Source organism: Lithobates pipiens, unplaced genomic scaffold (genome assembly GCF_037356315.1).
Source record: "Lithobates pipiens isolate NorthernLeopardFrog02 unplaced genomic scaffold, aLitPip1_a1.2 Scaffold_23, whole genome shotgun sequence".
NCBI lineage: Eukaryota > Metazoa > Chordata > Amphibia > Anura > Ranidae > Lithobates > Lithobates pipiens.
In genome coordinates this window covers 243,794,872-243,815,864 of record NW_027507785.1, presented here as the reverse complement: position 1 = coordinate 243,815,864, position 20,993 = coordinate 243,794,872, and the positions used below count along the sequence as shown (strand labels likewise).

Sequence of the window (20,993 nt, the reverse complement as noted above, 5' to 3'; positions counted from 1 at the left end):
ATGGTCTGCTGGCGGAACCACCGGCTGCATTCTCAGGTTCCCTGTTGGGACATGGCGTACCTGCTAAGCAAATGATGGTTAACAATAAAACAAAGTAACATTACAGTATAACAGTAGGACTTGCCATACCTGCAAAGCAAATACAAAAAAAAATAGCAAAAAAGAACACATTTAACACAATCTGTGCCTAAAATATATATATGCTGAAGCATGGGGGCATCCTCACGCAAAAGGTAGGAGCAGATCGCTCCCATGCCCCCATGCTTCGGCATATATGCTCTTTTTTAACTGTGGTGGTGAAATCACCTCCGACAGTGCTGGAGTCGCGGCTTTACGTATCGTGGGAGCAAACGCTGTTGCTGTCAAGATAAATAAATCCACGCTACAGCTGAATGGCGTACCTGAAAACAAAAAATGGTTAACAATAAAACATTGCAGAATAGAATACAGTACAAAGGAGCAGAACAATAGAGAGAGGAGAGAGAGAACAATAAAACGACAACTATTTTTTTTTTTTTTTTTTTTTTTTTTTTTTTTTTTAAACACTTTTTTATGTAACTTTTGTAACGTTTCCAGTGGTTTGGGTCTCTCAAAATGCGATGGCATCTTGGGAAACCCTGTGAACGTGTGCCTAGCTTGTGCAATGCTGTACCCTACTCTAAAACTCAACTAGTTCATGGTAGCGTTCAAAACATTCACCAATGCAAAGACCAGGATTGTCAGGACAGCGGGGACAATAATGACGGGTGTCACGCCTATATCCGCGCTTTCTGCAGACACAACATTTTCTTTGGGGGGCTCGTTGGGTAGGGGTACTCGGGATGACATAAGAATAATGCCTCTCATGCAGCCGGCTTACTGCATCTGGTTGGGGAACGTGAGGTGGAGCACCGCCTGGATACAGAAGGGCTCTGACGATATCCTCCTGGAATTTAAGGAAGGATCCAGTCCGTCCTGAAGCTTTGTGTAGCACATAAGCATTCAGCATAGCCAATTGGAATAAATAGACACTTTTTTTGTACCAGCGTCTGGCCTTACGGGCAACTAGATACGGCGCCAACAACTGGTCATTGAGGTCCACCCCTCCCATATTTTGGTTATATTTGTGGACACAGAGGGGTTTCTCCACAATACCAGTCGCCGTAGGAATTTGGACCGTCGTGTCTGCATGAAGGGAGGTAAGAACGAAAACATTCTTATTATCCCTCCACTTCATAGCGAGCAAATTATTACTGCGCAAGCAGGCTCTCTCCCCCAGCCTAAGACGGGACTCTACAAGCCGCTACAATCTGCTGATCAAACAAGTGACTAAACAGTGGCACGCTTGTGTAATAATTGTCCACGTACAAGTGGTACCCCTTTCCGAATAAGGGTGACACCATGTCCCACACTATCTTGCCAGCGCTTCCTATGTAGTCAGGGCAGTTCTCCGGCTCTACGTGACTATCTTTACCCTCATAAACCATAAAACTACGTGTATAGCCTGTGGCCCTGTCACAGAGCTTATACATCTTGACCCCGTATCTGGAACGCTTGTTGGGGACGTATTGTTTGAATGACAAGCGACCAGAAAACTTAATCGGGGACTCATCAACGCAGACAACTTGATGGGGAGTAAACAAGTCTGCAAAACGTTGGTTGAAGTGGTTTATGAGGGGCTGAATTTTGTAGAGCCGATCGTATTCAGGGTCTCCACGAGGACGACAGAGTTCATTGTCGCTGAAATGCATGAACCGCAAAATCTGCTTGTATCGTGCCCTGGACATGGAAGCAGAGAACACGCGCATATGGTGAATTGGGTCAGTGGACCAATATGACCGCAACTCACTCTTTTTGGTTATGCCCATGTTGAGGGAGAGGCCCAGAAAGATTTTAAATTCGGAAACCGTAACTGGTTTCCATTGTCTGGCAAGGGCGGACTGGGGAATAGTGGCGATGTGTTGACCAGCGTACAAATTGGTTTGGTCCACAATAGATCTATAGAGATCTTTGGTGAAAAACAGTGAGTAAAAGTCAAGTGTCGTAAAATCAACTGTTTCCACGTTAATGCCAGGTTGGCCAGTGAATGGGGGAAGTACGGGTTCTGCAGAAGTGGTGGGCACCCAATTAGGATTGGCGAATTCTGCAGGAAGGGCACTATGGGTACGACGGGCCTGTCTTTGTCTTGGTGGCAGCGGGACACTACTTGTGCTTGCCGCCTCGCCAGCTTGAACTGCACTTATGGGACTCGCCACGTCACCACGTGTTACTACAGTGCTGGATGTACGTCCAGGGTGTACTAGGCCGCTGGTGCTTGCCAGTTCACCAGAAGGATGAGCAGCTCTAGTACGTCTCTGTTCCATACGAGTGACCTGCGGTTCCTCCACCCGAACAACAGAATACATTCGGGATCGGGTACACCTGTCCTTAAAGTGGTTGTATACCCACATTTTTAACTTTTACCTACAGTAAAGCCTATAATAAGGCTTACCTGTAGGTAAAAAAAAATATCTCCTAAACCTGTTTGGTTTAGGAGATATTCCCCTCCGTATGCGCCGCTGACTGCAGCGGCGCATGCGCACAAGGGGTTTCTCGCCGTCAAAATCCGGCAGCAGCCGAGCGGCCGGACTGAAATCTCCCGCGCGGAGTGACGATATCGCGACTCCGGCCACTCACAGCGCCGGAGCCGCGATACCCGGAAGAAACGCTGAGGGAGCATGTCAGCTCCCTCGGCGTGGATCTGGCCAGATGTCGCGGCCTCGTTCTAAGGTAAGTATTTCATAATGAGCTAGTATGCGGTGCATACTAGCTCATTATGCCTTTTGCTTTGCAGGTTTTTAAAAAAAAAATAAATAAAAAAAAATGTGCGGGTTTACTACCGCTTTAACAGGGACCTCATCTCCGTCGCCAGAGCTATCTGTCATGGAGCCGCTGTCCTCTACAGGATCGTATTCTGAGCCTGAATCTGACAGATGAGTGACGTCCTCTTCACTATCTGTCATGCTCAGAAACGTGTAGGCCTCTTCACTAGTGTACCTTCGCTTTGCCATTTTGGGCTCTAAATTTAGGGGTACACTAGTGAGACTCACAGGTAAAAAAGCACCTAGCCTGTCAGCGACTGTTTCAAAACGCTACAAAAAAAACTGTTAGCGATCGCAGGGATCAAGCCTGACTCTGCGAACGCTGCAGTTATGTGTGTTGTGTTTTGTAAGTGACAGTGATCGATCGATACTGCACTTGGGTGGGCTGGGCTGGGCTTGGCCGAGGGGCTAAACGCAGGTGCTAGCAGGTATCTGGGCTGATCCCGCTAACAATGCGTTTTGGGAAACCTAAAATGCTGGCAACGCTAATATAGATCTGATCAGATACTATATTACTAAGGGAGGTGTATGCTTTGCGCGTGGGTGTTAGCGGTACTGGCACTAACCTGACGCTGCCTGGGGCGACGCAGACCTTATCTGACCCTCAAACTTATATCGCCCGCCGGGTGATCAGGGGGTTAAACCTTTATTAGGTAATAAATGGCGGGTGCCCTGAAACCAAAAAAAAAAAAAAAACTAACCAACCAGCGTCACCTGTAACAGTTATATGGTGATCACTGGTGAAAGGGTTAACTAGGGGCCAATCAGGGGGCTTTATGCGGTAGTATATGGGGGTCCCTGACGCTATAAAAAGCTGCGGCGAACCTAAATACTTACCTGCCTAACTAGCGTCACCTGTGACACTAATACAGCGATCAGGAAAACTATCGCTTATTAGTGACACTGGCGATGGGGGGTGATCACGGGGTTAAACCTTTATTGGGGGGGTTAGGGGGGTACCCTAGAGCTAAAGGGGGCTAACCCTAACTGCCCTAACAGTTATTACAGTCACAAATGACACCAATGCAATAATAAAAATAAAAAAAATGCAATTGGTGTCACTGTGACTGGGGGTGCAGGGGTGATTGGGGGGGGTGATCGGGGGGTGAAAAGTGTGCCTGGCGTGTTCTACTGTTAGTGTAGTGTTAGGTGCAACTCACCGATCCTCTCTCCTCGGTGCCGGAATGAAAAAGACCGACACGAGGAGAGATTACATCACTTCCTCTGCCTGTGTTTACATTACAGGAGAGGAAGTGATGTAATGCTGCACTTCCATTCGTCAGGAGCGATTGCGAGGGGGTGGCCATGAATGAATGGTCGCCCCCTCATCCCGGATCGCTCCTGAACGGATACCGACCGCCGCTGGCACTGGGGGGGGGGCCCGATCGGGCCCCCCACCCGCGGGAAGGCAGGGACGTACATGTACGCCCATATGCCTGCCTGTGCCATTCTGTCGACGTACATCGTCGTGCGGCGGTCGGCAAGTGGTTAAGGCTTACCTGTAGGTCCAAGAAATATCTCCTAAACCTATACGGTTTAGGAGATATTTGCCTGAAGACAGGCACCACTGTCTACGGCGCATGCGCCGTAGACAGCGGCGCACTGAGCGCGCCATTTCCAACAACGGAGCTGCCGCGCGTGTCGGCTCCCGTGCGCATGCGCGGGAGTGACGTCATCACGGCTCCGCCAAATGACAGCGGCGGAGCTGCGAGACCCCACCGAAAAGATGGATGCACTGGACTACAGGGGACAGCGGTGACATCGCTGGCTCCTGTGTCAGGTAAGTGACACATAATGGGCTACTATGCGATGCATAGTAGTCAATTATGCTTTGCCTTTGCAGGGAATGAAAGAGGAAGTAAACCCATCAGGGTTTACTTCCTCTTTAATAGAATTTTTTTTTTACCAAAAACATGTAGCGGAATACATTTTTTGGCTTAAATTTTATGACAAAATTCGTTTTTTTTATTTATTTTTTTCTATATTTCCGCTCTTTTTTTTTTTTTTTTTTCACTTATATCCCAAAAAATTTTAAACTCAGTCGTGAATAAATACCACCAAAATAAAGCGCTATTTGTGCGAACAAAATGATAAAAATTTCATTTGGGTAGCATATAGCATGACCGCGCAATTGTCATTGAAAGTGTGAGAGCGTTGAAAGCTGAAAAATGGTCTGGGAAGGAAGGGGGGTGAAAGTGCCCTGTATTGAAGTGGTTAAAGTAGAAGTCAAGGCTGCCATATAAAAACATTTCTCAATTCTGAAAACCGACACGCATAACTTTCTGGTTGTTGCATACTCAAGTTAGATTTACCTCTAAATAAATCTAAGTAGTATTACACTGAATGTACTATGCTGTTTATCAGCTATGTGTGGAGGGATTGATGGAAATGAACTGTTGTCACTGGAGACTTGCTCCAGCAGTGCACATGCTGTGGTTTGACATTGAAGGTGTCCAGACTGAGTCCAGGATTTAGTGCCTAATCTATCAAATTATTGCTTCAGAGAAATGGCCTATAAAGTCAAGGCACAATGATCTGGATAAGGATTGATACCACAGAGCCCTATAGATTAGCCTGGTGGTGTGTATAGTAATCTAAATGTAAGCAGCATTTGTAGTCCTTGCCTGCACCTGTTAACTTCAGCATCATAGACTGTGTACTAATATCTCTTTATCTATTTGATACAAATTATGATTGCTAGTTCAAAATTATCAATATAAAGTTGATAGTTTAAGGTGGGAGTAAACTCCCATACATTATTTTAGCTATAGGTACTGTAAATATCTCCTAAATGTGCACTATACATCACCGGTGCATGTGCTCCAAAGGAACAGCTGCCGTAAACTGTGGCTCCCGCGGACATGCATAGGAGTGATGTTATCGCAGCTCCAGCCACTCGCACCACTGGTATCTGCGAACCCGGAAGGAAGATGAGAGAAGCTCTGTTAGTGGTGATAGCTTGCCGCTGGAAGGGCTTTGTTCTAAGGTAAGTTTCGCATAACGTGTTGGAGTGCGATGCACATTATAACTTTGCCTTGCAGGTAAGAAATAAAAATTGCCGGCGGTTTACAACAACTTTAAAGTGTTTCTTGACCCTGCGTTCGCTATATCGTCTGGTTTCGCACAGCATGGAAATGATTTCAGTAAATATAAACTGCTAAATACCCTTTCTCATCAAAAGTAAAATCTCAGTCTTGTGACTTCTATCAGTGTCTGGTTAAAGCTTGCAGGAGGAGTTTTCAATATCCTCTGACTGTCCTATGAGGCTGCATGACTCCTCAACCCTTGTCTGGACAGTGCTGATTGGCCCTGTGCTGATCACATGCACTCTCCCAAACACAAAAAAAAAAAAAGACTAGCAATACACACCAAACAGCATGTGCAGCATGCCTCCAAGGCTCTGCTCTATCAGCAGATGGATTGGGGACAATAAGAGAAGGGGAGGATCAGAGAAGACAGGATTAAACAGACTTTTTACACAGTGAGTATAACAAGCTTGCTTTACTGCATTTACAGACTGATTATACTCTTGTGGGTTTAGTAACACTTGACATTTCACACGCATTGATAAAATCCAGAGCAGTTCATCTCCTTTTGGCCTTTATTTGTTGAAATTGCACTGCTGGCATCTGTAAGCCTTTTACAGTTTGTATAATCAAGCTTCGCCTTGGCAATCCTAACTTTTGCTTCTGTGTTTTTTTTTCAGTCTGAGCCAAGAGGATTGTTTAGAGGGAGGAAATGACACATTTGTGACCAATGAGTAAATGCTGTAAAACTATTAATCCAACCTTTTGTTTCCATTAACACCGAACACGGCCTATTTAGATCTTGGTTGTTAAAACTAGAAGTCATGTGTTGCACAATATGTAATAAGCTGCCCCTCTGTAACAGAAATTATTCTTCGGTCTTCATCTATTGTTTGCCGCTTAAGTTTGCCTGCTCTACGTAGTTTGTCTTCCCTTATGCTATATAGATGAGCAGAAGGGGAAGGTACTGTACAATGAATGAGCCTTCACATCCCAGGACACCAGGTGAAAATGAAGGAAAACAGACTAAGCCTAGATTCACTCTGAAATGCAGGTTTTAACTTGTGCGAGTTCAGCTGAACTTGCACGACTTCAAACCAGCATTTCAGTCTGACATTAGGGGCGATTTCAGAGAAATCTGTGCTGTTTCCTACACAGAGGTCTATTGAAATCACCCCCAAAGTCGCCAAAAGTAGTGCAGCGGCAGGCGATCTGACACTTTGTGGAAATTGACACTAATACAGTGATCAGTGCTAATATACACTGTAGTCATGACTTTGGCTAGGAAGGGTTAATTATGTGCCTAACAAGTGTTGATGTGTGTACTTTATGCTGCTTTTTATTACACATGGATTTGTTTCTGTTACCTCTGTATAGAGCCCTGTGGTGTTTATTACCACAGGGCTCTAGGCTGTGATTTGACACAGCTAATAAGCAGCAGGTCCTGGCCATGGATCATTGGCATCTGTTGATGAACTCCCGCTGTATCAAATCACAGGGGATTAGGTGGGCGAGGGCATGCACTCGAAACCCAGAAACAGGCAAAGACGTACCAGTACCTGCCACCCCGCCGCAGTATATGCATTGTGGAGGGTCGGCAAGCATTTAAAGGATATATAAAGCCAACATTTCATATTCCTTATATGTTCATGCTGTACCATGTGCTTGTATGAAAAAGTATCCTCTTCTTTCTAATGCTTCCTTTGTGTGAAATCCCTGTACTCAAACTACACTTGGCAGGAGATCACACCATGGTCAGCTTTTTAGCTGTGCTGGAAACTGTGTTTTCCTATGACTTCTGCTGACACACTCCTCTAGCACAGCCTTTCACTGGGAAGTTTAGTGTGCTGCTTTTTCTCCTCCCCTACCTCTTATGCAGCTGAGAACAGAGGGTATGTAATCACATATTGCTATGTCGTCATAGTTGGCAAAGTTGAAAAAAGAAAAAGTCCATCAAGACCAACCTGTCATGATCACAATGTCAACAAAGCTGTTATGCTGTGATTGTCCCACTGCTATCACATGATACCTGGGTCAATCACAGCACCCTGTACCATGTGATTAGCTGTAGCCAATCACAAATCGCAGCTGTTCTGAATGTAACCTATTCATGACAGTTCGAAACATTGCTGTTACAGTGATCATCATATTTACCACTTGCCGACCCCCCACAGTACATGTACGCCATCCAGGCCGTTCTGGGTTAGAGGCGCACTGGACACAATGGATTGCGTATCTCCCCGGCCCCTTTTGGGCTCAAGTAAGTCTACCGGTGGGTGTGGGGGAGATAAAAGTCATAGGGCATTTTTTTACCTTGATGTAAAAAATGCATTAAGGTAAAAGGTGTCTAGCCTTTAGAACTACGTTAAAAAAAATAAAAATAAAAATTATCGAAGGACTAGTGCAATATATTACATTTTTTGTTCCTGGGTTGAGATACTTTGTCTCCCTGACTGCTTTGTTAGGTGATTACTAATACAGAGAGGATTTATGTAGCAGGGGGTCACTTTTTTTAAAAGCTGTTAACAGTAAGCTTTCAAAATACACTTTGTATAAATAAGGAACTGATGAGGTGTCACTACTGGAAAAATTCCCTTCTGACGTCTGCAGTGATCTTGATTCCACTGTAAAAGCAGCTTGCAATTGACTTCTCTGTTGTATCTGTTCAGATTCAGGCTCCTAACATATATATTTTTTTGTTACATAATTTTACAATCTCCTACTTATTTTTAACAAATACCAGAGGTCTTGGAATCCATGGGGTTGATTTTACCAAGACTGAAGAAATGTGGTGCAGCTCTGGATAGAAACCAATTGGCTTACAGGTGTTGTGTTTGTTGGTGTATTTTTATTTATTTTAAATAACAAACCTGTTCTACTTACCTGCTCTATGCAAGGGTTTTGTACAGAGCAGCACAGAGTGCCCTCGCGAGTCCTGCTGCTGTGTCCATTGATGCAGACAGCAGGACTCCGCCCCCCGCTGGCTCCCGTGTTACTGGATTTGACAGCAGTGGGAGCCAATGGCACCCACTGCTATCAATCTATCCAATGAGAACCAGAGACAGCGGCTGGAGCTGCTGTGCTCATCCCCGTCGCTGGAACGAATGGGTTCAGGTAAGTAAAAGGTAGGGCTCTGGGGTGCTGCTGCAGCACAAAAGGTTTTTCACCTTAATGCATTAAAGTGGAGTTCCACCAAAAAATGGAACTTCTGCTTTAAGGGAGGTGACCTCCTGACATGCCACATTTGGAATGTCATTTTTTGGGGAGGGCCAGTACCCTCTTTTCAGAGGGTCCCAGCTCCCACTTCCTCCTGGTGCACTGGAAAGGGAGCTCACCTCTCCTTTCTCCCTCTCTGCAATCATCTGGGATATGTCGCAAGTCCCTTATGACTGCCTGGCCAGTCACAGTGCAGCTCGTGCATGCACAGTGGGTGCCCGGCTGTTAATTTGATTGGCTCTCAGCCTTTTCCTTCAGTTTTCCCTCATACAACACTGGGGCTGACCATGTGATCATTGCGGGAAGACTGTCCTATCTGGGAAGTAGGCAGCAGGAAGTGAGACTTAAAGCGGGATTCCGCTGCGTTTTTTTTTTTCCTCTTACCTGTGTCACTGGTGGGCGATTCCTATCATCGGTTAGCATTCACGATCGGCGTGTTTTTGACCCCCGGCGTGACGATTCTTTTGCTTCGGATAACTTTAAAAAAAGTAGTTAGGCGTTTTCCATTTTAACTGTGGGCGTCTGAAGCCCACAGGCATTTACTTCCTCTATTCTATGACGCTCGGCTCCCAGCATCCACCGCTCCATCTCGCGCATGCTCACTGATAGCAGTGAGCAGCGCTGTAAAAGTTTCAATAGTGGTAATGGCAGATACAGCTGCCTGCCCACTTTGAAAATGGCAATTTCGGACACGCCCTCGTCACGTGACCGGCGTCCTCCTTCCGAAATCTCACGAGATTTCGCAATTTCATTGTAAGGTAAGTACTGAATATTTTTTTTTCAGGGTTCATTAATGTAAGTATGCTATCATGTGCTTTAAATAACAAGAAGATAAATTTTTAGGTACAAAACCGCTTTAAGAAAAATCCATGTATAAATTTCAATAAACTCAGTGTGAGGTAATTTGGCAACATCAATGCATGTAATTGACCAGGAGAGAATTTTTTACTTTTATAGCAAATATGTAATTAACTTTACATTTTTGGTTTTACTCCTTGTCAGCTGACTAGATCTTGGCAGCCGAATGCTACCAGGAGCTGCATGAGATCATTTATTTTTATTTTTTTCAGACCCCGACCTTTGTGCATTTCACTCGCTTATGGGGCTGAAGTCCTTGTTCACACTGAACGTGGGTTTGAAATTGCACAAGTCCAGCTGAACTCGCACGATTTCAAACCTGCATTTCGGTGTGAGTTTGAGGTGATTTGAAAGAAATCTATGCGGGTTCATGTCCAAAGTCGCCGAAAGTAGTGCAGGAAAGTTTTGGAAATCGTACCAATTAGGACAGTGTCGTTGCCAGCAATAGGCTGAGCTTTGACATGTCAAATTGTGCAAATATGAACGGGAGAGGATACCTGAATAAGACAGTTCACAACTGAAATATATATATTCATGACGTTTGATGTAAGGGTTGGTTGGTGGCCTAACCTTTTTTATCTTGCTCGGTTTACCTTTCTTATCTAAAGTTCTCCTTTTTATAAAGCAAAAGCAATAACCATGTGCAATTTCTGCGTTTACCCATGGATTTTGTGTGTTTTTACATAAACTCATGAGTATTATGTCTTATGTCCCAACAGTTTACAGAAGAGAAACTTGGACAGGCAGAGAAAACAGAGCTAGATGCCCACCTTGAGAACCTTCTTGCCAAGGCTGAAAGCACAAAAGTATGGACAGAAAAAATTATGAAGCAGACAGAAGTCTTACTACAGCCAAATCCAAGTAAGTAAAAGCATCAACTAGGACTCTGAGGTTGACATTCTAAAGGAGTAGAAAATCTGCATCCAAAAAAAAAATCCTATGAATATTCACTTCAGTTATCTACTCATGTAAAAAAGCATCTACACAGTGCACGTTCCTTTCATATCTACACATTTTGGTTATTTAGATGTCTGTTTATAAAGCAGTGAAAAATATTCACTGCTCCATTCTCCGGCATTCACAGAGATCGTTCTCTTCTGAGTGCCAGTTTATGAAGAGGTGTACATCACTTATCCTTTTGGAGGAGTGAAGCAATCTACAAACGCTTCAAACAGTGGAGAACACCCCAATGATACTGGAATCTTGTGAGATCTAGCGAGATTACAGTACCAGAAATTCACTGAAACACTGAAGTGTTTGTTTATTAAGCAGTGACTATCACTGCTTAGTACATGGACATTCTTGGAGAAGACTGCCCACCTAGTTAATATGTATGTATACAGACATGGCAGGCAGGGGTGATATGGTTACTGTCTTGGGGGGGGGGGTCTGATAGAGGAAGTCAAATCTTCCTTTTTGTTTAAAAAAAAAAATGATACTCCCGCAAAAGCTTACGGCTCAAAAAATGCTAATAATCGCTGAATAGCCAAGTTTTTTTGTTGTTTTTAAGCTTTGTTTTTTCCTGAGCTGGAGCATTTTTACAGCTGAAAAACTCTAAAAACCCACTAGTTCTGGGGGGTTTTTCCAGTCAGAAAATGCTCCTGCCAAAAATTGCTGATAACAGCCTATGTGTGCACGGACACATAGGTTAACATCTAGACATGTGCATTCGTTTTCGTCCGAATGCATTTTCGTCCGAATTTCAGCTATTTTCGTTTTCGTTTTGCCAAACGATAACGAAAGCACAAAATCCGAAAAACGAAAGATCCGACATAAATAAATGCTTTATTTTCGTTTTCATTGTTACAACAGTTCGATATAGAATAGGAGATTCGACGTGACTCTGACAACGTGTCTATAGAACCTGTGTTCGAATGTGCCTAACCTTACCTCTATTAGTCCAAGATTATATAGAGAAAATATTCGACAGAGAAAAAAGATTTGACAGAGAGAAAAGATTCTGCAAGATACTGTCCTAAAAAGTGTTTGGGGACCCGGGTCCTGCCCCAGGGGACATGTATCAATGCAAAAAAAAGTTTTAAAAACGGCCGTTTTTTCGGGAGCAGTGATTTTAATAATGATTAAAGTGAAACAATAAAAGTGTAATATTCCTTTAAATTTCGTAGGGGGGGGGTTGTCTATAGTATGCCTGTGAAGGGGCGCATGTTTCCCGTGCTTAGAATTGTCCCTGCACAAAGTGTCATTTATGCAGGAAAAAAAGTCCTTTAAAATCACTCGCAGCTATAATGAATTGTCGGCTCCGTAATACAGAGAACACTCATTGAAAGTCATTGATAAAAAAATAAATAAATAAAAAAAAAAGCGTGGGGGTCCCCCAAATTCAATTACCAGGCCCTTCAGGTCTGGTATGGATATTAAGGGGAACCCTGCCTCAAATTTAAGAAAAAATTTGACGTGGGGTTCCCCCTAAATATCCATAACCAGACCCTTCAGGTCTGGTATGGATATTAAGGGGAACCCCGCGTCAAATTAAAAAAAAAATTGACGTGGGGTTCCCCCTAAAAATCCATACCAGACCCTTTATCCGAGCACGCAACCTGGCAGGCCGCAGGAAAAGAGGGGGGGACGAGAGAGCGGCCCCCCCTCCCTCCTGAACCGTACCAGGCCACATGCCCTCAACATTGGGAGGATGCTTTGGGGGTCTGTGACCCCTCAAAGCACCTTGTCCCCATGTTGATGAAGACAAGGGCCTCATCCCCACAACCCTGGCCGGTGGTTGTGGAGGTCTGCGGGCGGGGGGCTTATCAGAATCTGGAAGCCCCCTTTAACAAGGGGACCCCCAGATCCCGGCCCCCCCCCTGTTTGAAATGGTAAGGGGGTACAAAAGTACCCCTACCATTTCACAAAGAAAGTGTAAAAAATGTTTAAATAAAACAAACACACTTTTGAAAAATTCCTTTATTAAAAATAAAAAAATAAAAAAAAGATTCCAGCGGCGGTAATCCACTCTTGCTATCCATCGACGGACGGTCATATCTCCAGCGATGTCTAATATCATCCAGCGCAGCGCAGCATCCTTCTTCTGTCTCCGTGGAGGAGACACTACAGGCATTCCGGCGGCTGACGTTTGTTATATACGGAGGGCGGGGCCACCCGTCACCTGACCCCGCCCCCCTCTGACGCAAGGGGAAACCCGGGGTTCCCTGTGACGTAGGGGTGACCCGCACCCCTCTGATGTAACACAGGCAGGTTTCCGTTACATCAGAGGGGGGCGGGGTCACCCCTACGTCACGGGGAACCCCGGGTTTCCCCTTGCGTCAGAGGGGGGCGGGGTCAGGTGACGGGTGGCCCCGCCCTCCGTATATAACAAACGTCAGCCGCCGGAATGTCTGTAGTGTCTCCTCCACGGAGACAGAAGAAGGATGCTGCGCTGCGCTGGATGATATTAGACATCGCTGGAGATATGACCGTCCGTCGATGGATAGCAAGAGTGGATTACCGCCGCTGGAATCTTTTTTTTATTTTTTTATTTTTAATAAAGGAATTTTTCAAAAGTGTGTTTGTTTTATTTAAACATTTTTTACACTTTCTTTGTGAAATGGTAGGGGTACTTTTGTACCCCCTTACCATTTCAAACAGGGGGGGGGCCGGGATCTGGGGGTCCCCTTGTTAAAGGGGGCTTCCAGATTCTGATAAGCCCCCCGCCCGCAGACCTCCACAACCACCGGCCAGGGTTGTGGGGATGAGGCCCTTGTCCTCATCAACATGGGGACAAGGTGCTTTGAGGGGTCACAGACCCCCAAAGCATCCTCCCAATGTTGAGGGCATGTGGCCTGGTACGGTTCAGGAGGGAGGGGGGGCCGCTCTCTCATCCCCCCCTCTTTTCCTGCGGCCTGCCAGGTTGCGTGCTCGGATAAAGGGTCTGGTATGGATTTTTAGGGGGAACCCCACGTCAATTTTTTTTTAAATTTGACACGGGGTTCCCCTTAATATCCATACCAGACCTGAAGGGTCTGGTTATGGATATTTAGGGGGAACCCCACGTCAAATTTTTTCTTAAATTTGAGGCAGGGTTCCCCTTAATATCCATACCAGACCTGAAGGGCCTGGTAATTGAATTTGGGGGACCCCCACGCTTTTTTTTTTTATTTATTTATTTATTTTTTTATCAATGACTTTCAATGAGTGTTCTCTGTATTACGGGAGCCGACAATTCATTATAGCTGCGAGTGATTTTAAAGGACTTTTTTTCCTGCATAAATGACACTTTGTGCAGGGACAATTCTAAGCACGGGAAACATGCGCCCCTTCACAGGCATACTATAGACAACCCCCCCCTACGAAATTTAAAGGAATATTACACTTTTATTGTTTCACTTTAATCATTATTAAAATCACTGCTCCCGAAAAAACGGCCGTTTTTAAAACTTTTTTTTGCATTGATACATGTCCCCTGGGGCAGGACCCAGGTCCCCAAACACTTTTTAGGACAGTAACTTGCAAATTAGCCTTTAAAATGAGCACTTTAGATTTTGAACGTTGGAGTCCCATAGACTTTAATAGGGTTCTAAAGTATGCTATATACTAGCTCCGTCGAATCTTCTTTATACATTCGACAGACACCATAAGCCTTCAAAGACAGATTCGACCGTGATTCATGTGGATTTTCGGACGAATGCAATTTTTGAACGAAAAATGAAATAAATAAAAACGAATTTCGGGAGTAACTAAATAAATTAAGTTTTCAGACGAAAACGAAATTCCGAAACGAAATATTTTACTCTGCACATGTCTATTAACATCCTGGGGAGTTTATCTGCTGCAGAAAAAAAAAAAAAAAACATCTCAAGCCAAAAACAGCTGCTGTAAAAGCATCCAGTGTGCATGAGGCCTAAAACTTGGCTTTCTCTGTGAAGTCCCACAAATACCTGTTGAGGCTATTGCTGAAGTCCTAATAATGCAGCTTTTTTTAATGGTATGGTGATGATGCACTATTTCTGAATTCAGAGCAGTGTTGCCACTCTCATAGGCTTTGCCTGCTTGCACTACAGTGAGATTAACCACTTCCTTTGCTAAAAAAATAAAGACCCTAGGAAATAAAAAGGCAGTTGTTTTCATTTTAATTTTTTTTATGCCGCACAATATTTTTTTTTTTTTCTTTTGATACATTTTTTTTTATGGATTAATAGAGAACAAAACACAATATTTACCCCGATTTTTTTTTTTTTTTTTTTTTTTTTAACTTTTACACTGTTCTTTAACCATTTCAATACAGGGCACTTATACACCTTCCTGCCCAGACCAATTTTCAGCTTTCAGTGCTGTCGCACTTTGACAATTGCACGGTCATGCTACACTGTACCCAAACTAAATTGTTATCCTTTTGTTCCCAGAGCTTTCTTTTTGTGGTATTAGATCACCTCTACAGTTTTTATTTTTTGTTAAACAAAAAAAGACCGAAAATGTAAAAAAAAAAGCTTGTAAAAATGTTGTAAATAAGTTTTTTTTTTTTTCCTCTTTCACTGATGGGCACTGATAAGGCGGCAGCGATGAGGTGGCACTGATGGGCGGCACTCATGGGTGACACAGGTGGACATTGATAGGTGACACTGATGGGCATTGATACATGGCACTGATGGGCATCCCTGGTGGCAGTGGTAGGCATTGTCAGTGGGCACTGATTGGCAGCTGCCTCGGCACAGATGTGCATTTTCCTGGGGGGGGCATACCCGGTGGTCCAGTGTGGTGGCATCCCTGGTGGTCCTGGGCAGGATACGGGGGGGGGGCTGTGCTGATAAGCAATCAGCACAGAGCCCCCCCTGTCAGGAGAGCCGCCGATCGCATATGTCAGACGCGAGTGAGGAAAAGCCGATCACAGGCTCTTCCTATTTACATTGTATTCAGGCGTGATTGGACACGGTTGATCATGTGGTAAAGAGTCTAGGTCAGAGACTCTTTACCTAGAGCCGCGTTGTGGGGTGTCAGACTGACACACCGCAACAACGATCACCCCCGGGGGCACACAGCAGCTTAATATCGTGAGAACGTCATATGACGCCCAGTCAGGATATTGAAATCACTTTGCCGCCGTCATTCTGCTATATGGCAGGCGGCAAGTGGTTAAATTTTTTTTTTAAAAATGTCACTTTTTTTTCCTATTACTAGAAATGTAAACATCCCTTGTAATAGAAAAAAGCACAACAGGATCTCTTAAATGTGAGATCTGGGGGTCAAGAAGACCCCAGATCTCATATTTACACCGAAAAAAATTAAATGGAATTTAAAATTGTAAATAAAAAAAAAAAAAAAAAAAAATGTCTCTCAAGAGTTATGGGGCGGAAGTGACATTTTTGACTTCGCTTCCGTCCTGCAATGGTATGGAGGAAGGGTAGGAGCCATCTTCCCCTCACTTATCTCCATACCAAGCCAGGGAGAGGACCCGTTCGCCTCCGTCGCTACAGACGGCTCCGGTAAGCGGCGGGCTCCGATAAAAGTGATCTCGCTGAGAATCCGACGCAGAGACCACTTTTATCTGAAACTGGACCACTCGCTAAAGAGGATATCGGGGGTTATGGTAGCTAGCTGCTGCCATAACGATATCCCCCTTCAAAGTGCTGACATATATCGGCATGAGCCGGTCCCGAAGTGGTTAAAAATCCTTCATAGGCTGCGCTTGAATTTTTTTTTACAGGTTACCAGTTTAGAGTTAGAGGAGGTCTAGTGCTAGAATTATTGCTATTGCTCTTGCTCTAAGGACGCCCTGTGATGGCCTACGGGCGGGAAGTAGTTAATGTTGCAGGCAGTGTGGTTATAACTATTGTCACTGCTGATTCCAAACCTTTAGCTTGTCAGTCAGCACTTGACCACACCTGGACCTGCCCACTGCCTTCTAAATTGACAGCACTGTTAAAGGATCTGTACTTCTATGCAGCAAGTTTTAAAATCAATGCACCTCTGCCAGAGAGCTCCGGCAGATCCCCATTCTCTGCTGCAACAGCTGTATATCTTGGTCAGGAATATAATCTCAGCCTGATGGCGAAATAATAAAAGCAGCTGAGGTCCGACTCGTTAATGGGAAGGCTGATCGATCAACTTGGGTACGACCAGCCTGCAGCCTTGTTCCACCCCCCTGCCAGGAGCAGCTAATTGCTTGGCAGGAGGGATTCTCCTGTCAGCACTGTCTGTATTGATGGAAGTGTGCAAATTTCTTTCCCACAAGAAAGAATTTTGCACTCTGTATGGCCTGGTCCTATTGAAAGTTGTGGGGGGGGGGGGGGGGGGGGTTTAATGCACTTTAAATACGCACAAAAAAAAAAAAAAAAGTTGGTCTGGTTTTAAGCTGTTTGTCCAGCTCTACCTTCTCATACACATGAGATTCGGACTAAGTAAGTATCTGATTGTTCTGGTCAGCCTCTTGTAACACATGGCGGCATAAAGTCCATCGTATTACTTGTAAGAAAATTAATTCTAAAGGTAGATATTTTTGTAGTAGAGGAGACAGATTCTGCTGGCATGTATAATTGCATATACAGCCTTTGTGGAGCAATATATAGACTAGTCTTCACTATTTTGTTTTTCCTTTGTACTTGTATTCCTGTAAATCTGATGCTGACTAAAACTTTCATTATAACAATATGACAGTTGTTAATATATTGGTTCATTTTGCTGTTGACTTCCTTTAATATTTCTCCTTTTGTTTTAAGCTCTCCAGGCTTCTTTTTAAACAGACTTGAAGTAATACTCTTTGTGTTTATCTGATAATCGCTGCCTTCCTGTGACCAAATCCCCTTTTCCTTCCTCTGTTTGACCTGCCAGACTCCACTGGGAGTTTTATATAATATCTTGGATAGACACTGGATCAAATATTTTCCAGTTGAGGAGTATCTTTCAAATGATATATTTTGAGGAATAAATAAATCTGGCATTTTCATACCAGATAATACGTGTGCAGGCTTGGCAAGAAAACATGCTAGACGTATCTTAAAGGGGTTGTAAAGGCTTGTGTTTTTTCACCTTAATACATCCTATGCATTCACCGGCCCCCAGCCCCCCATTTTACTTGCCTGAGCCCTGAATTTCTGTCGGAACGTCCCCGTCATCCCTCTCTCCACGAGTTCCCAGCTTATGATTGGATAGATTGATAGCAGTGCAGCCATTGGCTCTCGCTGCTGTCAATCAAATCCAATGATGCGGGGGGTGGTGCCGAGTCCAGCATTCGTGTCTGTGGATGCAAATGCTGGACTGGCGAGGACGGCCGCAAGGTAACCCCCTCAGGAGAGCGCTTCTCCAAGGGAGTTATCTAATGCTGGGATTAGCCACCGAGTCACTAAAGAAGTGGATGTTCGGGGTCACGCTGTGCAAAACGAGCTGCACAGTGGAGACGAGTATGACGTTTGTTTATTTAAAAAAAAAAATACTTTTAGTGTCACTTTAAGAAAATAGGATGCTAATTTTAAATGTGGGAATTGGTATATCCAAATTCATTTGGAGGTTAGCTTGACATAGGTGGTAACTTTTTTTTTTTTCTTTGCAAATGGAAAGAAACTTGCCACTTTCTTTGATTCAAAACAAAGGCTAATATGAATGATTTACAAGATGTGAAGTATGTGCAGTATGCTGTACCTAGTTCAGTCATGTTCTTCCCTCGCAGCTAAAGAGCCGCACCATTCATACAGCAAAATTTTGTATTTAGAGTTTGATGGAGCGTCCAGCACCCAGCTTGGGTGCCTCCGTCAAGATACAGCTTCCTCCAGTTTGGACCCAGGAACCAGGTATTATAGCTGACCACCCAAGGATTAGACGACGCTAGCTTGGATGCAAACTTTAACTCACTCTATTGAAAATTCACCCAAAATATATAGCACAAAAGATCGAGAGCCTGATCACGTTATCCTAAGCAATTGGCACATCTAAGAGACAGTCAACATACACTGTGTTCTAATTCGCATCTAGCAACTAATAGCTGACCGTGATCTAATTAACCATTTCCCGACCGCCTCACGCCAATATACGTCGGCAGAAGGGCACACCCTTTAAGAGGCCGCAGAGGCGTGCATGCCCGCGGGAAGCTCAGGGAGTCCGGTTGCGGGTCCCGCGGACTCGATCTCCGCTGGGATACCCGCGATCGCCTCACGGAGAGGAAGAACAGGGAGATGCCGAAGTAAACAGCATCTCCCCGTTCTGCCTAGCAACAAGTGACACTGATCTCTGCTCCCTGTTATTGGAGCAGAGATCAGTGATCTGTAAAACAGCCACGCCCCCCAGTTAGCAACACGCCCCTAGGACACACTTAACCCCTACACTGCCGCATAGTGGTTAACACCTTCACTGCCATTTACACAAGAATCGTGCATTTGTATAGCACTGATTGCTGTATAAATGACAATGGTCAAGAATGTCCTATGTGTCCACCATAATGTCGCAGTCATGATAAAAATCGCTGATTGCCGCCATTTAAAAAAAATAAAAATGCCATAAAACTATCCCCTATTTTGGAACCGCTTATTGCGATTTATTTTTATCTGCCTAAACTGAGGAAAAAAAAATTTGTTTTATATATTTTTGGGGGATATTTATTATAGCAAAAAGTAAAAAAAGGTTTTATTTTTTTTTCAAAATTGTCCTTTTTTTTTTGTTTATAGCGCACAAAATAAAAACCATAGCGGTGATCAAATACCACCAAAAGAAAGCTCTATTTATGGGGGGAAAAAACGTCAATTTTGTTTGGGAGCCATGTCGCACGACCGCACAATTGTCAGTTAAAGGGACGCAGTGCCGAATCGCAAAAAGTGCTCTGGTCAGGAAGGGGGAAAATTCTTCCGGGGCCGAAGTGGTTAACATGAATTGACTACTAGTCACCTAGACAAGCCTAGGTGCCCAGGTCATCCTGCAACCAGCCCAAAACCCTGGATACACAAAATACATTACCCATTATCGTAAGCAATAAACATCCCATAATGGTTTGATAACAAGGTAGTGTGAACAGACTATTGATCACATCTCCAAAAGATGAGCAGACAAATGATAGACAAGCCAATTAACAATGGGAAGTCACACATAGGAGGCACACAACGGGGAATTAATACCTTGAGAGAAAAACACCTTGGTAAACATAGCAGGAGACCCCAGCATCAGGTTGGTTTGAGCTCATTTATATTAACATCTGCTCTCAGTCTAAAACAGTGACGGGGAACCTTGGCACCCCAGATGTGTTTGAACTACATTTCCCATAATGCTCATCCACTCTGCAGTGTAGTTGAGCATCACAGGAAATGTAGTTCCAACACATCTGGGGTGCCAAAGTTCGCCATCACTGGTCTAAAGTATTCATTGCTGGTTTGGGCACAAAGGCCCCAAATCTGTATCCCAGTTCTAGATTGCCAGAGTCTGTTTCCGGGAAACAATTCCAAAGCCGAGGCGGGGCCAGTCCAAGGGTCCCCCAGGCACACACCTCCCAAAAATAGAGCCCCCTCAAATGCCAGGGCCCATAGTCAGACGAGAGGCTCCCCTGCAGTCCCTTCCATAAAGCCCCTGTCCATAGAGTTACTCACGAGTATCAAAGCTATTCAAATGAGAGAGAAGTTAAGTGTCTTCTGCAACTTTTATTTTCTGGGTTACAGTAGTGCAGAGAAGCAGGTGTTGGCCCATTTATATACATTTGTGAATGGACAGTATCCAATTAAGTATCTTCGATCACATACTACTTAGTTTAGTCTTTTAAAGGATTCCCTTAAAGTGTGTGTAAAGGCAGAAGTTTTTTTTATCTTGGTGTATTCTATGCATTAAGATACAAAGCATTCTATCTGCTGCAGCTCTTCTAACACTTACCTGAGGTTACTCTCTGTCCAGCGATGCCCACGAGTGTCCCAGCCATCTGAGATTCTCCTTCCTGATTGGCTGAGACACAGCAGCGGCGCTATTGGCTCCCGCTGCTGTCAAAGTCAGCTAGCCAATTTAGAAAGAGAGAGAGCGGCGCTGTGTTTTGGCTTAAGTGCCCCCATAGCAAGCTGCTTGCTGTGGGGGCATTGAACAGGAGAGAAGAGCCAGGATCACAGAAGAGGCACCATGAGAAGAGGAGGATTGGGTCTGCTCT

The 20,993-nt window shown here is 44.4% G+C and overlaps 1 protein-coding gene across 4 annotated transcripts in view; it reads left to right on the top strand.

Annotated features, from left to right (window-relative positions):
* SH3GLB1 (SH3 domain containing GRB2 like, endophilin B1) overlaps positions 1-20,993 on the top strand; it is a 91,965-nt gene that overhangs the window by 21,073 nt on the left and 49,899 nt on the right. For all 4 annotated transcript variants that reach the window (XM_077452970.1, XM_077452969.1, XM_077452967.1 and 1 more), the window contains exon 2: positions 10,660-10,801. In XM_077452970.1, the coding sequence (XP_077309096.1) occupies positions 10,660-10,801 (142 nt within the window). The remainder of the gene's footprint in view (positions 1-10,659; positions 10,802-20,993) is intronic.